The following is a 15771-nucleotide window of genomic DNA, read 5'->3' on the forward strand; positions in this document are numbered from 1 at the left end:
CTCAACCTATGCCCAAAATCTCATAGACACACTTATACTATATTAAGGTCCTATTACCCCAGAACTTATTTTATAAATAATTTTCTATCCCTTTTCGATTTATGCATATTTCCTTGCCTATGTCTGGTTTTGAACCTGACACCTTGTGGTTCTCATACCATTAGGACACGCCCTGGTGCACTTCCGAAATGCCCTTGTTTTATGCTATTATCAATATTATTTTAATAAAATTTCAAATTTATTTAAACTTTATTTTTGGACAATTATGTGCTTAGATTAATGAAATCGAAATTCTTATCTTAACATAACCAGTTTTAATTGGGACTCCTTTTTTTCTTTTCCGGATCACTAGATCTAATTGTTGCTCTTCATTGCACTTTTGTGTGTACTCAAGCTTACTTCTTTATTTGCAGTTGTAAGTTGTTGAAACAGTGATGGGAGAACAATGGTTTGAGAGAGGATGAGGGCCTGGTCGTTTGAGTTTGAAAGAATCAAATGAAAAAAACATCTCATTTTTTAGTTTTGAATTAGTGAGTGTTTACACATGTTGTGTTTGAAATTTTTTTGTTTAGCAGGTAATTTGCGAATGCAGTAAATAATACAGAAAAAATAAGTTCATGGGTATTAGAACCCTGTTTAGGAGTGTAGTTGACGATTTCGCCATAGTTTAGGTGCGTTTTTATGCCTTATCCCTTGTGTTTTTTATCTTATTTGGCGTAGTTTCTATTTTCCCCTATATTGTTTCAATCAAAAAGTAACTTAATGTACTCAACTTTAGGTGGAATTTCTCATCGTCTAGTTTCCGCACATCTCCTCTTGAATCCTCCCTAACATCAATGACTTTCTGTATCCCTGTTTGTGTCCTATCATCTAGCTAAAAAGTCCCACGATGGTTCAACAGGGCTTCACAGTGGATTTAGATAAAGCTCTTATCTTTCAAGTAGAAATTGCAAAGTCTACATATTTCTATTTTAGAAGATCTGTCAAGTAAACCATAATCAATGCTGCCATTAGGGTATAATTCCTGAAGTTAATCTTGTAGTTTCTTTCAATTCATGCTCATCTGCTTTGATGGTCTAAATTTGTTGCATTTGTATTATAAAAGATCATTTTGTAATTTGAGTTCATGAGATAAACACCTTCTCTCAATTGTTCTATCTATAGGCGTCAAAATTCATATGTTTCTTTTACTTGCCTAAGAGCTCAGAATTTTAAAAAAATGATAGCAGAAATAAAAGAAAGATGTACAAAAGAAGAAGTATTCTTTTCCTGACATTGTTTTGATAAAAAAAAAATCTATTCTAGTTATCATTGTTTTAACCATGATTCTTTAGCCCCTTACCCTTACTGGTTTCATAACTCTTTTCAGCTAACTCGTACCAATAGAATATCTACTCATGTTTCTTTTTGACTTGTGAAGTATGTTATCAGGTTGGCCACCTTGGAGAAGCTTATCAAGAGTGGGTTCACCAGCCTATAGTTAGCAAGGAAGGACCTCGATTTTTTGGAAGTGATTTTTGGGAGGTATTGCTTATTTAATCCTTCTTGCCATGAAACTCAACAGGATCTCACGTTTTACTCCCATGTATTATTAGAGCTGTTGTTATTCAATTTCTTCATCGGCCATGCCACACACCCATAAACAAGTATATATACTTACGTTCTTTCATTGTAACAATTGTTCAAGTAAAGTAGAAAACTAGATGTGGAATGTACATGTGTCAAAGACATAAATTCTATGTTCATACCAGAGTCCATGTAATATCCTTCCGTTTGACAGGAGCTATATCTATAGTGATATTGAGATTTTTTTATTTGTGGAACAGAGTCTGACCCGCACATTTTTTTGGGTGATTCCAGTCACTTTGCTCCTAGTTGTATTCTATAGTATCTCAGAATCAATCTAAATGGGTCATACTGTCCCCAAGGTTTCATTAATTGTACCTTTTGGAATTTTTGTGTGGACATTGACGAATTATAGTCTTCATCGATTCCTTTTCCATAGAAAGACGAAGAGCTACTAGTAAGTATCTTTATACATCTTCTGTCTCCAGAAGGGGAGGATATTTTGCACTTATAGAGTCCTGTCAGTTTTTGGCCCTATCCGTCATACAACATTGAAACTTGTTACAGGGGAAACACGGCGCATTATCTTCTTCATGGTTGTCATCACAAGCATCCATGGATGTCCTATGCCTTGTTTTTCCTCCTGCTATAATGGCTATTCTTTGTGTACCGGTATGTTTAATTTCATACGACTAGCTTAGTTAATATTTAGCTGATAACTCGTGGAACTAAGCCTCAATCCAAAAAAAGTTGGGGTTCGCAATATAAATCCCTTTTAACCATGTTTCTCCATTTAAATTCATCTCAGGGCAACACTATACAAAATAAAAATAAAAATAAAAATTATGAGAAATTATCTATGATCTTACCTCACAATGTATGTGAATATAATTATATATCGATACACAAAAAGCCGAAATCTCCATTTTCAATAAGTTACAAAGTGAACAGAGAACCCTTCCAGTGACACTGAGATCTCTTGCTGTTCTGTAAAACCTATAGAGAAATACAATCACTTGTCTATAAAAGCTATAGGAAACCAAACACTTACAAATCCTGTGATTTCTCATCAATAAGGTACAGCAACCAACATTCCTATTAACTCAACCTTCTCCTTTTCTTTTTCGTTTTAGTGACTAATACTTGAGATAAATGTGAACCATTAATGAGGAAGTAACTTTCCTATTTCACATATATTAACGACTTAGCAATGTTCACATAGATTAATTACTGAGAGTTAAAAGATGTAAGTTATCCTTTGCATTAAAATAAAAAGAATATTATCCACAATCCCCCACTAATGCAAAGATAAATAATGAGAATAATTTCTAGGCAAAAGAAAGGAACATGTACTTAAGTGTCAGTATCTTTCGATTTGAATTGTTACATAGTGAAATGAGGCAACAACACATATCCCAAAGTGAAATGCTCCTAAACTAAATGGACATAAGTTGAGACCCCCTTAACACATACCATATCCTTGATATTTTATGCAAACTCCGCGATCCAACAAAGTGCTTTTATGGTCATGCACACTCACCTTGGGTCTTATGGGTGCTCTAATAATACGACCCAATTCTTTCATAAAAGGAGACCACACCTTTACACTCACATAGGTGATTTCATCAAGTCTATCTCAAATAGACTACCTTAAGCCTATAGGATAATTAAAAGCAAAATAAGCTCAACCTTATAAAACACTGCCTCATGCCATGGGGATAGAAAATGTGGTGTATGTTGAGGCCTAACAGGTCCACCACATTAGCTCAATCAATGAGCTTTAGCTGTATCCCCCCTCGAGAGCAATGAATTCTGATTCCATGGTAGAACGTGCTATACAAGTCTGTTTGGAATACTTCCACGAAATAGCACCTGCACTCAAAGTAAACACATAAACACTGGGATTATGAGTATGTCTACTCAATCTACTAGAAACATAAGTTATATCAGCCCGAGTATAGTTCAGGAGAAACATTACACTCCCAATTATTTTAGCATATTCAATTTGAGAAACACTAGATTCTTTATTCTTCTTCAAGTGTATGCTTGGATCATAAGGAGTTCTCACTGGAACTACATCAAAATAATCAAACTTTTTCAACATCTTTTAAATGTAATCAGACTGACATAAAAAGAAACCATTAGCAGTTCATTTGATTTTAACTCTCAAAATCACATCTAAACTCTCAAAATCACATCTGCTTCACCAAGGTCTTTCATTTCAAATTTAGAAGACAAAAAATTCTTGGATAACATTCACATTATGACCAAAGATTAACATGTCATCTACATATAAACAAATAATGACACAGTCTGAACCTACAATCTTAGAATAAACATATGTATCAGATGAATTTACAACAAAGTCATTATCCACTAATATGATATTAAATTCTTCATACCATTGCTTTGGTGCTTGTTTTAGTCCATACAGGGACTTTCTTAGTTTTCATACTTTATCCTCTTGTCTAGGAACCACAAAACCCTCAGGTTGATTCATATAGATCTTTTCCTCTAAATCACCATTTAGAAATGTTGTTTTGACATCCATTTGATGTACCACTAAGTCATGAATAGCAGCTAAAGCAATAAGAGTTCTGATGGTCGTTATTTTAGTCACAGGAGAATAAGTATCAATGTAATCAACACCTTTCTTTTGGTTAAAACCATTAATCACAAGTCTAGCCTTATATTTATCAATTGTACCATCATGTCTCAATTTCTTCTTAAATATACATTTTCTACTTATGGGTTTACAACCTTTAGGAAAATCATACAAATCCCAAGTTTGATTAGAAATTATAGAGTCTAACTTACTTTTAATAGCCTCTTTCAAAAATACAACAACTATTGATCTCATTGCTTCATCATAAGTATTAGGGTATTCTTTTATTAATTATATATAGACACTAATTCTTCATTTAAAACATTAATATCAAAATTTTCAGCTAAGAAAGTAGTGATAAAATCAGGATCAAAACTTGTCTCAATTCTACGTCTCTTACTCCTTCTAAGTTCTTTTTTATGTTCATTAGAAATAACTCTAAAAGAAGGAACACATGAGAATTAATAGACATAGATGTAGAAGCATTATTTTTCACATCACTCGGCGTATTATTTTTCACATCAATCAGCACATTATTTTTCAAAGGAAAAATATACTCAAGAAAATCTGCATCTCTAGATTGACAAATAGAATGAACATTTAGAGACATAAATCTATATGCAACACTATTGAGCATAACCATAATAAAAGTATCAGAAGTCTTAGAACCAACATTTACTCATTTAAAATCAGGTATACCAACCTTATCCAAACACCCTGACACTTTCAGAAATTTCAAATTAGGAGCAAATCCTTTCCACAACCCATATGAGGTCTTGTCTAACTTCTTTTTAACATCATCAACAGTTATAACATTGCTAGAATCAGTAGTGGTGTTAGAACCATTCATAAAAGGTTTTTTAAATAAAACATAATCAACTTCTAATTGTTCAAAGAAAATTAAAACTTTTTGTGAACATCGTTTAAAATTATTTCCATCCAAAGGCTCAAGTTTTGACAAATCATTAAAAGTTTGTTCAAAGAAATAGCTATTTATAAATATTGTATAATAGAAAATTGCTTTCAAATGTTGGGAAAAAATATTACAATATCGATATTAGATTGGAATTATAAAGTAATAAATAACTTATCACAAACACTGTGTTGTGGCAAGCCACTGCCTTGAAAGCGATTTCGGCTCGACTCCGGTGCAAATCGTTGTAGCCGGTCGCTCCCAAAGGTTCCACAGTTACTCTCAAACACATGCACTCCTGGTTGAAAGTTTGGAGTTGCATAAAAATAATTACCCAGAAATTCACAATAGAAAGAAGGATTATTCAAAACAATAAAAAGAAATTGTTGAGGGAGATAGTTAATGAAAGATAGGACTTGATTTTTTCTTCTCTGTGTTTAGCTCCCAAATGATACTCCTTAAATAGGAAAATCATTTACATTTTATCCATCAAAAGAATGTAAGAAACTAATGTATAATCAATGTAATGAAACATAACTCTTACTTTAATGACAAATTTTTCATAATACAAAAGTTGCTTCAAGTCTTCTGAATATTTTCTTAAGAAGTTAAGAAATTAACACTTGAGATAAATGTGAACCATTAATGAGGAAGTAACTTTCCTATTTCACATGTACTAACGACTTAGCAATGTTCACATAGATTAATTACTGAGAGTTACAAGATGTAACTTATCCTTTGCATTAAAGAAAAAAATATTATCCACATGTAGGAATATATATATATATATATATATATATATAACCATAATGAATCTCTTAATAACAATGGAAGAAGAATACAATGAAAAATCATAAATAAGTTAGTCTGAAAGAAAATACACATCTAAGAACATGTTTTCCGAAATCATATCTGAAAGAATGTATATGTGAAAATCATGGTATATGACATCTTTTATGTGACTATATACATGTAAAAATTAATATAATGAACCAACTTACCTAATTAGGGAGGTCATCCTTATGCCTTGATGGGGTATAGAACTTATCTATCTTATGTAGATCCACTAATTGAGCCTCAAAGGGCTTAAGGAGTTAACCATAAAAATGACATACTTAAAACCTATACTGACACGTAGTTATGGGACTTGAGTTTTCTAAACATGTATCCTCTGGGTGTTAAATTGTTGTATATCTTACAGAAAATACTTTCATCACGAAAACTTGATATGGAGTTCACCAAGGCTTATACTTCACCATGAACTCTGTAGCAAATTCGCATAGCTTGTGGCATGTCAAAAGATATTGTCCTTAAAGATATTTCACCAGGTATGGTTGTATCCCCCATGATTCAACAAACTCTTCTAGTATAAAACCAGGAGCCAGAAACTAACAAAGATTCAAAGAACAAAATAGCACACCAATAGAATATAGGAAGAAAGATTTTAATCTCAAATATGTACTGTGTTCTCTTTTATTTGTGATAGAGGAAGACCATATTTATATGTCAATATCACAAAACCTCCAATGGTCAGATAAGTAATTGAATAATTACTAATGTGAGAGTTAATTATAAAAAATGAAAGGAGTCAAAACCATTCAATGGTAATATAATGTTCTCAAATTCTTATGGTAGAAGTATGTGAAATAACATACACTTTAATAAGGAATGAATGAATAAACTTAGACAATAATATAAAAAAGTCTCTTTACGATACTAGAATCATTTTTCCAACAATCCCCTATATATTTTAAAAAGAATGTCAAGGAATAAATTCAAATCAGAAGTTTTGTGGGATTTTCACTTATGAGTCTAATGCATCGAATCTGGTGTCTATAAACTATGAACCAGACCTAGATAAAGCAAGATTAATTGATCTTATAAATAATTGGTGAAGTTTGGAACTTCTAGAACCATTAATTCTTTTGTAAACTATCTATACGTCTGAATAAAGTGTGAGACAAAGCTCAATCTTTCTTTCTAAAATCATATGCTAAAAAATCTTTTAAAATATATCTTTCAAACCATGAGAAAATTTCTAGAACATGCATAGGTTTCTTAAATAAATTTCATAACAATATAAAGACTCTATAATCATGCTTTAAAATATAATAAGGATAACAATGAAAAACCTTACTAAGTACAAAACAAGTGCAATATTCAAGAATCATGAATAAGAAGTTCAAGTAATCATGTCAATCCGGTCATAAATATTATGAATTTGAAAGTGGGTTTAACAACCCTAATTATGGAATCAAATTCATGAAATTTGAGAATTTATTGACACGAGGATGAAAAGAATTCCTCATTGAAGTCCTACACACCTGAATCTTAGAAAGTATTTGAGAAAAGCTTTGGGCTTGGAATCTTATAGCTTGAACTTGAGAAATCCTTCTATTTATTTCTTGGAGATTAAGTTTAGGAAAGAATCTTGATTGAAAACCATAGGATTCTTGAAGATTCTTGAACTTGGACTCTTTAGATCTTGCGAAATTGGGGAAATTTCTTTCTTGAAGTTCTTGATCTTTGGGAAAGGGAGACTTCGAAATTTTGAGAGTTGCTATACATATATTGAGTATATAAGGACAATAATAACCATCTAGGAACGTAAGAACCGAAGAAAATCAAAGAAAATGATATTTTAATGAATCATGTTTGCCAACTTAGCGATTTGGAGGCACCATCACCAAAAAAAACAGCGGATCACCAAAGTGTGGCACAAAGGTTTTCAGGCTATTTCGGTGATGCAATTTGTGCCCAAAGTATTAGTGATTGACCGAATGTACATGTGTCATCACTGAATTCAGACATGTTCTAGTAAAATAATCATAACTTTATATTTCGGACTCCGATTGATGCAAATTTGGTAGAGATGGGGAAAAGACTCATTGACCTTAATTTTATAGATTATAGGCTAATAATTCTTTTATGTCAAGAGATATGATAATTTGAAATTGATCCTTGTGTGAATTCATGTGAATACTTAGCCGATAGAAATGTGTTAAACTTAGTTTGTGTTATTTCGCAGGATCCTAATATTGATATAACGACAATTGACAAAAGTGTGATCTACTCATAGGAAATCAAAAAGGAAGGAACACGATAATGTGAGATGGCCAAGTTCAATGCACAAATGGCAAAGGATCTCAAATATTCAAGCTGCACAACACTTCGGAAAGAGAGATCAATGCACGGATGGCAAGGGATCTCAAATCAAGTTGCACAACACTTAGGAAAGAGACAATTTGTTAATCAAGCAAACAATATATTTTATAGATTGCCGACACCAGCCAAGATACAAGAAAAGAGACAACCTATTAATTTATTAAGGAAAGATATATTTTGAAGATTACTGATACCAACCAAGATTCAAGGAGATCATCAGACAAAGGAAAACATTGATTTATTCATGAACATATCTTTTATGAACATGACTCAGCAAATCAATCAACATAAATCAATGATTCAATCATGGATCCTTGATTCAAACTCCCTTGGATTTTCGTAAAAGAACATTCCTCCTCTCCTATCAAAAACCCCTCTAGACCAGAGTTGTAAAGTACGAACTTCACTTGAACTTAAAATCTTCTTTTCTACCATCTTTCATAAAATCATTGTATTCTCGTGAATATACAATTGAAAAAGAAAAGAGAGAGAAGAAATTGACAGTAGGTTATACTAGCTAGTTGAGGTTGCGTCAAAGTAAAAGTTCTGATTTGCATATCAAACAGGATTTTCATTTGAAATACTTTGTACTTCAAGCTCTTAAGGAAACCCCTGAAATTCAAGGAAATTGAAAATAGGCACCACATTAGTACACTGGACTAGTATAAAAGTATTGGTGTCAGTTACGTACTGCACTTATTATCTTTGTTTATCTGTTTTACTAAGGTGAGTCGACTGACCAATATAGAAAGTCAACTGGAGGAATTCTTAATATAATACACCCCCTCTTGACTTTCAGTTTGGTGCTTGAGTTACCTTACGACCATAAAACACATCCGATATACTTACTACACTCAGTAATTAAAGGACTTTCACAAATACTTACAACTTAGAAATAATTGGGCTCGTACTATACACCTATGGAGGATGGTTCTAATCTTTTTCTTAGAAGTTCAGGTGTGTTATATTCGTTTGTATGAAGGAATATGTTAATTCCAGAAAGCGTTTTCTTGAAAAATAAGTGATTTTGTTATGATTTTTTGTATGTTTGATTAGTAAGAAAATATTGACATTGTGATACGGATCCAGTGGCGAAACTATTTGTGTTGTTAACCTCTTGGTCGATGACTTCCAATTTTCTCACAACTTTCAGGTTGTCATCTTCTACTTCACCAAAATGCTTTTTGTAATTGTTAATTTTTAACAAGTAATTGTGTTAATATTATTTTGTGCATATATAAAAGAGTTTTTTTTTCCTCTACCTTATAATTTAAAGTATGTTTTTAATTTTCATGTATCAATGCAAATTTAATATCAGTATAATAGTTAATTACAATCACAATAATAATATTTACAAAATGGATTATATTGGGAGGTCGATCACATGTAAAAACTAAACATATTATAAGTAACAAAATATTTTTAAAAAAAAATAAAATTTGGTGTTATGAGTATTTTTATATTTTGAGGTTGTGCTAAATTGCTTACCTGTGTAAGGCTCTCCTAAATCTTAGGCATTTTTGTGTTTTTCTTATTTCCCATGTGTTCCTAGAGACTTGACATATCTAACTATATTTTTACCCCTTCTTTTTCCTTCATATTTTATCTTGATTTTTTTGTCTTTCCCATAAGAAATTTTCTCCAAAGTAATATTCAGAGATCAAACAACACTATCATTAGGTTGTTCTTCTTTTAATTCTCTTTCTTTTTAGTTCTCTGCAATTTGAAGGATTTTATTCTACTTTTTCTTTTTATGTCAAAACAAATTTATTTGTTTTATTCTACTTTCGAAATTGGGTCCAAGATTTGTTGATAAATCTTTAATAACTTTTATGAACAATGATAATAATTTGTTTTTAGTTGTTTTGAATTTGTTTGTATTTAACATAATCTATTTGTCATGGTCCAGGGTGCCAAGATGGTGGCACAGGGATTCATAGTGGATTTAAACAAGCCACTCGTTTTCCAGGTCAGATATTATTACTATTCTCTATTTTATGTGACGTACTTTTCTGAAAGACGTTTTTGAATGAATTAGGTGGGCCATCTTGGAGATTCATATGAGGAGTGGGTTCATCAGCCAATTATTAGCAAAGGAAGTCCAAGATTTTTTGAAAATGATATTTTAGAGTTTTTGACTCGAACGGTTTGGTGGGCAATTCCATCAGTGTGGTTACCAATAGTAGGTTGGTTGGTTTGGATATCATTAAAAAGAGGTGGTGGTATTAGTGAACTATTTTTGACATTACTTGGTGGCATATTTTTATGGACATTTTTGGAGTACACTTTACATCGTTTTGTATTTCACATGAAGCCTAGTGGATATTGGGCAAATACACTTCATTATCTTATTCATGGTTGTCACCACAAGCACCCTATGGATGGACTAAGACTTGTCTTTCCCCCTGCTGCAACTGCCATTCTCCTACTCCCAGTAAGTAACCTATAACAAAAATAACTTTTAGCATTTATAACTAACAATGAGTGTTAATTGATTCTAAGAAATATATTAGGCTTACTCTAGTTCGCTAAAGATCATTTTGTAGTGGTGCCATAATACATAAACATGACTCTTAACTTGGCTTCAACTGACAACTATGAACTTTAACTTTGAGTGTGCACAGGTAGGCACTTAAACATGTATAAAATTGAACAAATCGGCTTATTCGTCCTACATGACACCCTACATAGCATTTTTGTGTCCTATGTGCATTATGTCATGTAGAACACATGTGTCTACTTGTTCAATTTTATAAAAGTTTAAGTGTTAACTTAAGCACAGTCAAAGTTAAAGGGGATATTTGTCGAAACCAAGTTAATGGTCATGTTTATGTACTATGCCTTTTTAATGTAGTGAGCTCACCCTATATATTGTTTTATGAGAGAAGTATTGAAAACACCCTGAACTTGATAGCCAATTATTAATTTTATTACTGAAATATTGACAATCTTAAAACACGTCTCTACTTGACTAACTAAACTTAATACACTCCTAATTTCCACATGACATAGCAACACGGTATTAAACTCTTGTAAGAGTATGAGACTCTTAATAAAAAACCGAAAGAAGTATTGAAAACACCCCTAAATTTGGCGAGAATTTAAGGGTGTATTTCATTTTAGTTAGTCAAGTAAAAGAGTATTGTGTTAAAAGTTGTCAATAGTTTGAGAATTAAACTAATAATTTGTCCAGAGTTTAAGGATGTTTTAAATCTTCTCTCTTGTTGTTTTAAAAGTATAAATAAATATATAAATACTCATCATGCATGTCTTAAATATGCATGCAGCTATGGAGTGTAATTAAATTGTTAGTACCTTTCACATATGCCCCTGCCTTTCTTGGAGGAGGTTTGTTGGGTTACATCATCTATGATTGCACACATTACTACTTACATCATGGCAAACCATTCAAAGGAATTTCACATTCACTCAAGAGGTATCATATGGATCATCATTTCAAACTTCAAGATAAGGGATATGGAATCACTTCAAAATTTTGGGACATCATCTTTGGGACACTACCTCCTAAACCTACCAATAAAATTAAGTAATATTTCTTCATACATCAAAAGGGGAAACTTAAAAAAAAATAATGTAAAAATATGCATATGACAAGTATATATGTTTGGATCTCTATTTTCTTTTTTGTTCATTCCATCTATAGTTTCTCTTTACCTTTGGTTTTTAAGTCTTTAGGAAATCTTAATTTCTGGTGATCAAAAATCCATTAGGGTGAGTGACACTTAAAGTGGTTCACATTGTAAATTAGTATATCATCTTATTTTGAATGCTTCCTCTTTTTTTCTCAATTAAAATATTGTTACTTCAATCATGCATACGAAAAATTCATGTTTGTTTCCACAAGAATCAAAAGGTAGCCCACTAGTAGTTTAATTATGTAGTGTCTTTCATGATGTTAAAAGGAGTTGTTCACTATAGTTGGGATTGGAACCGTGCTTAACAAAATTGAAAAGTGGATCCATCAAAATTAGAAAATGTGATTTGAACAAGAGCTTTTCTACAAGTCTTAAAACATGTCACAAATTCAACTATATATACCTAATTAATGTACAGATGGCTCTATTCAGGATAGAGCTTGATATTCATAAATGATCAGTATCACAAATCCATTGATATAACACCTCAGCTAGCTAGAAGGATTTTTCTTCGTACGAAAAATATTTATACAGTGCTTGATCCCTGACTACTCCATTTGTCAAATTAACTACAGGGAGACCTCAATCTTCCATGTGATAAAGATTATGGATCCAACTTCTTCTTCTTGTTAACAAACCGGCCCCAAATAGATTTATTTATATTCACCTAAAGCTTCCAAGATCAAGTTTGATCAAATTCCTTCAACCACTAAATTAAAAAATTATATCGTCTGCAAAATCTAAATGGTTAATTAAATCTAAATGGTTAATTAGTGTTTCGTACAAAAAGAAGTGACCACATTGTTATCACACACTTTAGGCAATTTTTGAGAGAGGAACTCAGCACTAAAAATTAAAAAAAAAAGAGGGTGATAGAGGGTCTCCATGTCTTAAGCCTCTTTTCGATTCTTGTATAGTGACATTGACCAATGATATTATATATTTGTCCACTAATGGTCATTGGACTAGATCGCTTGACAGAAATACAATATATAAAGTAAACAACGGAAGTAACAGTTGTGTTTTACGTGGAAACCCCCTTACTCAAGGAAAGAGAAAATCACGACTTGTCTCACAAGATTTTAGTTCCTTTATAACTCAGCAATAGATCTACAAAAGATAAGCACATAACAATAAGCCTAGATCACAACTAAGAACGAAGATAATTCTATCAGGTCGGTTGTTGTTCTTACCAGAAATGGCCTATTATCTTTGTGAATTTTTAGAATTCAAGAGTCCAATTTTTTTTGTAAAAGAAAAAACTAATATAAGATGAAACACAAATCCTTGAAGAACTACCGTTGGATGAGAGTTTGATGTTCTGCCAAAAAATGTGCACAGACCACAACGGCTGCAACTTTTGGACAAGTATCTTTCTATAAGTCGAAAGTTTATTAAATCATCAAAACTTTGAAGACAAGTTGGTTCTTCGAAAAATAACAACCAAGATGATGGAGTACCAGAAAATATGTCTATGAATTAAGTCGGTCCAGACTTGACAAAATCCCATTTTCCTCATAAAGATACACAAGTATGACCTAGAGACTCTATCATACCATATTAAATTTGAGGATAACATTTGCATTAGTATTTGAACTATCAATGTCACTCGCAACCTCTTGGGCCAATAAAATGTTCTCAATGATGGATATTTATTTAATACGAGGCTAGTATCACGGGGTCAAATTTTCCACCTCGTGGGACAGTAAAGAAGGCTTGCACGGCTCTTCCAAACTCAGTCCAACCAAACACAAAAGGAACGTTAAGCAAGACAGACCACAACACAACCACAAACAATAAAGAAAGCAAGAAAGGAAGTCAAGTCTTTGGGAGGCCAACAAGCCAATTTTCCAATACTCTTCCAAGTTTTTGTAAAAGAGGGAAATACAAAGTAAGAGATACAAAGTATGCAAAGTATGCTATGTGATCTTCTGTCTAACAACAATATACAATGCTTCTAAGTAAGCTAAAAACGTTTGGCACCAACTCTCAAAGAAAAGGCTACATGTGGCCGATTTTCCAAGGCTGAAAAATAGGCAGATTTGTCTTTCCTGCTTTACTGCCACATGGCAGACTTGCTGCACAGATTTTTGTCTTCAAGCTCTTGGCTGGCTTGGTGAGCATGGCAAGTTCCTCCTTTCTTGCAAGGTACCTCCATCAGTTGGGAGGGAGTTTGGCAAGGCTTTTGACCCTCCGATTTTGTGATGAGATGCTGCTGCGTTATTAAAATTGTCGGTTTTTAATGTACCACCTTGCGGGGCAGTACACGCTCCCCCGCCTGAATTGGCGACGACCCCGACGCCACACAACTGCAAGTACTGATGGACTTTGTCACGAAACTGCCACAAGTCCTCGTATTTTTCCCAAGTCGCCTCCTCCGGTGCTGTTGCTTTCCAGTGAACTAGGAACTGTGAACTAGAATTGTTCCAGCCTTTTCCACGAACAAGCTAGTGATCGATGATAGCCTCAATTTGTTTGTCCACAGTAGGCCGCGTGATGAAGATTCTGGCCCTCTCGGACTGACCCCGCTCTTTGTCTTCCTTGTCTTCGAAATAAGGTTTCAATTGGCTTGCGTGGAAGACGGGGTGAATCTTCAAGTGATGAGGCATGTCAACCCGATACGAAATCTTGCCAGCCTTGGCAGTAATCTCGAATGGCCCCTCATATTTGCGAATCAAATTCTGATTCACACTTCGCAACGACTTGAATTGCCTTGGGTTGAGTTTCATTATAACTCGATCCCCAATCTGATAATCCACCGGACGTCGCTTGCGATCAGCAAACTTCTTCATCTTCCGGGCTGCTTTGTCAAGATACGACCGTGCAAGGTCGACTTGTTCCTCCCAGGCTTTCGCCATCTGATAAGCACCCGGACTTTTGAAACCGGCATCGACGGGCAAGGATTGGGGCATATTTGGCTGCTGCCCCGTCGCTAACTCAAAGGGACTCCTTCCCGTCGCCTCACTTCGCTGCAAGTTGTATGAGAATTGGGCAGTATCCAGCAGCCTTGCCCAATCCTTCTGATTGGCACTAACATTGTGCCGCAAGTAGCACTCCAACAGTGCGTTGATCCTCTCCGTCTGCCCGTCTGTTTGGGGGTGAAAGCTGGTCGAGAAGTGCAACTCCGACCCCAATAAGCTGAATAATTCCCTCCAGAATGAGCCAGTAAACCGAGGATCCCTATCGCTGATGATATGCTTGGGGATGCCCCAATATTTAACGACATCACGTAAAAAGATCCGGGCAGCCTCTTTGGCCTTGCAGTTGGCCGTCGTGGCAGTGAATGTAGCATATTTGGAGAAGCGATCCACCACGACCATTATCGTCCCAAACCCCTCCGAGTTCGGCAAGCAAGTGATGAAGTCCATGGTGACGCTGTCCCAAGGCTTTTTGGCAATGGGCATCGGCTCCAGCAATCCTCCCGGCAACTTTGTCTCAACCTTGTCTTGCTGACAAATGAGGCAAGTTCGCACATATGTCTCGACGTCGTCCTGCATCCGAGGCCAATAGTAGGAAGCCTCTATCAATGCTAGCGTTCTCTTCTGCCCCGGGTGACCAGCCCAAGCAGAATCATGGCCCTCCTTAATCAATGTACGCCGAAGGTTAGCCCACTTCGGGACGTACACACGCCTGCCCGTTGTGTAAAGCAGGCCACCTTCCTCCCAAAACTTCTTCGTCTGGCCTTGCTGGGCCAAGGCGAAGAGTTGTTTGGCTATGGGATCATGCTGCAATCCCTCCTTTATGTCTTCAACAAGTGAGCTGCAACTCGAGCTCACAATGGCAGCCAAAGAAGTCTTGCGGCTAAGTGTGTCGGCAACCACATTCGCTTTCCCCGGTTTGTACTCCAGAGTGAAGTTGAATTCTGC

The 15771-nt window shown here is 34.4% G+C and overlaps 1 protein-coding gene and 1 pseudogene across 1 annotated transcript; both read left to right on the plus strand.

The window, feature by feature from the left end:
• Positions 1-685: 685 nt before the first annotated feature.
• Positions 686-6345, plus strand: LOC107009794 (annotated as a pseudogene).
• Positions 6346-9819: 3474 nt separating this feature from the next.
• LOC107010535 (dihydroceramide fatty acyl 2-hydroxylase FAH1-like) lies at positions 9820-12078 on the plus strand. Its single transcript, XM_015209821.2, has 4 exons — positions 9820-9929; positions 10159-10218; positions 10288-10683; positions 11537-12078. Exons 2-4 carry the CDS (start codon positions 10168-10170, stop codon positions 11798-11800), a joined length of 711 nt encoding a protein of 236 aa, XP_015065307.1. The 5' UTR covers positions 9820-9929; positions 10159-10167; the 3' UTR covers positions 11801-12078.
• The last annotated feature ends 3693 nt before the right edge of the window (positions 12079-15771 follow it).

This window comes from Solanum pennellii, chromosome 2 (assembly GCF_001406875.1).
Source record: "Solanum pennellii chromosome 2, SPENNV200".
In the NCBI taxonomy this organism is placed as follows: domain Eukaryota; kingdom Viridiplantae; phylum Streptophyta; class Magnoliopsida; order Solanales; family Solanaceae; genus Solanum; species Solanum pennellii.

Excerpts from the sequence above, each read along its gene's own strand:
- LOC107010535 (XM_015209821.2), top strand. The coding sequence starts at position 10,168 with ATGGTGGCACAGGGATTCATAGTGGATTTAAACAAGCCACTCGTTTTC. Across the intron at positions 10,219-10,287 it reads ACAAGCCACTCGTTTTCCAG|GTGGGCCATCTTGGAGATTC; the intron begins GTCAGATATTAT and ends TGAATGAATTAG. Across the intron at positions 10,684-11,536 it reads CTGCCATTCTCCTACTCCCA|CTATGGAGTGTAATTAAATT; the intron begins GTAAGTAACCTA and ends ATATGCATGCAG.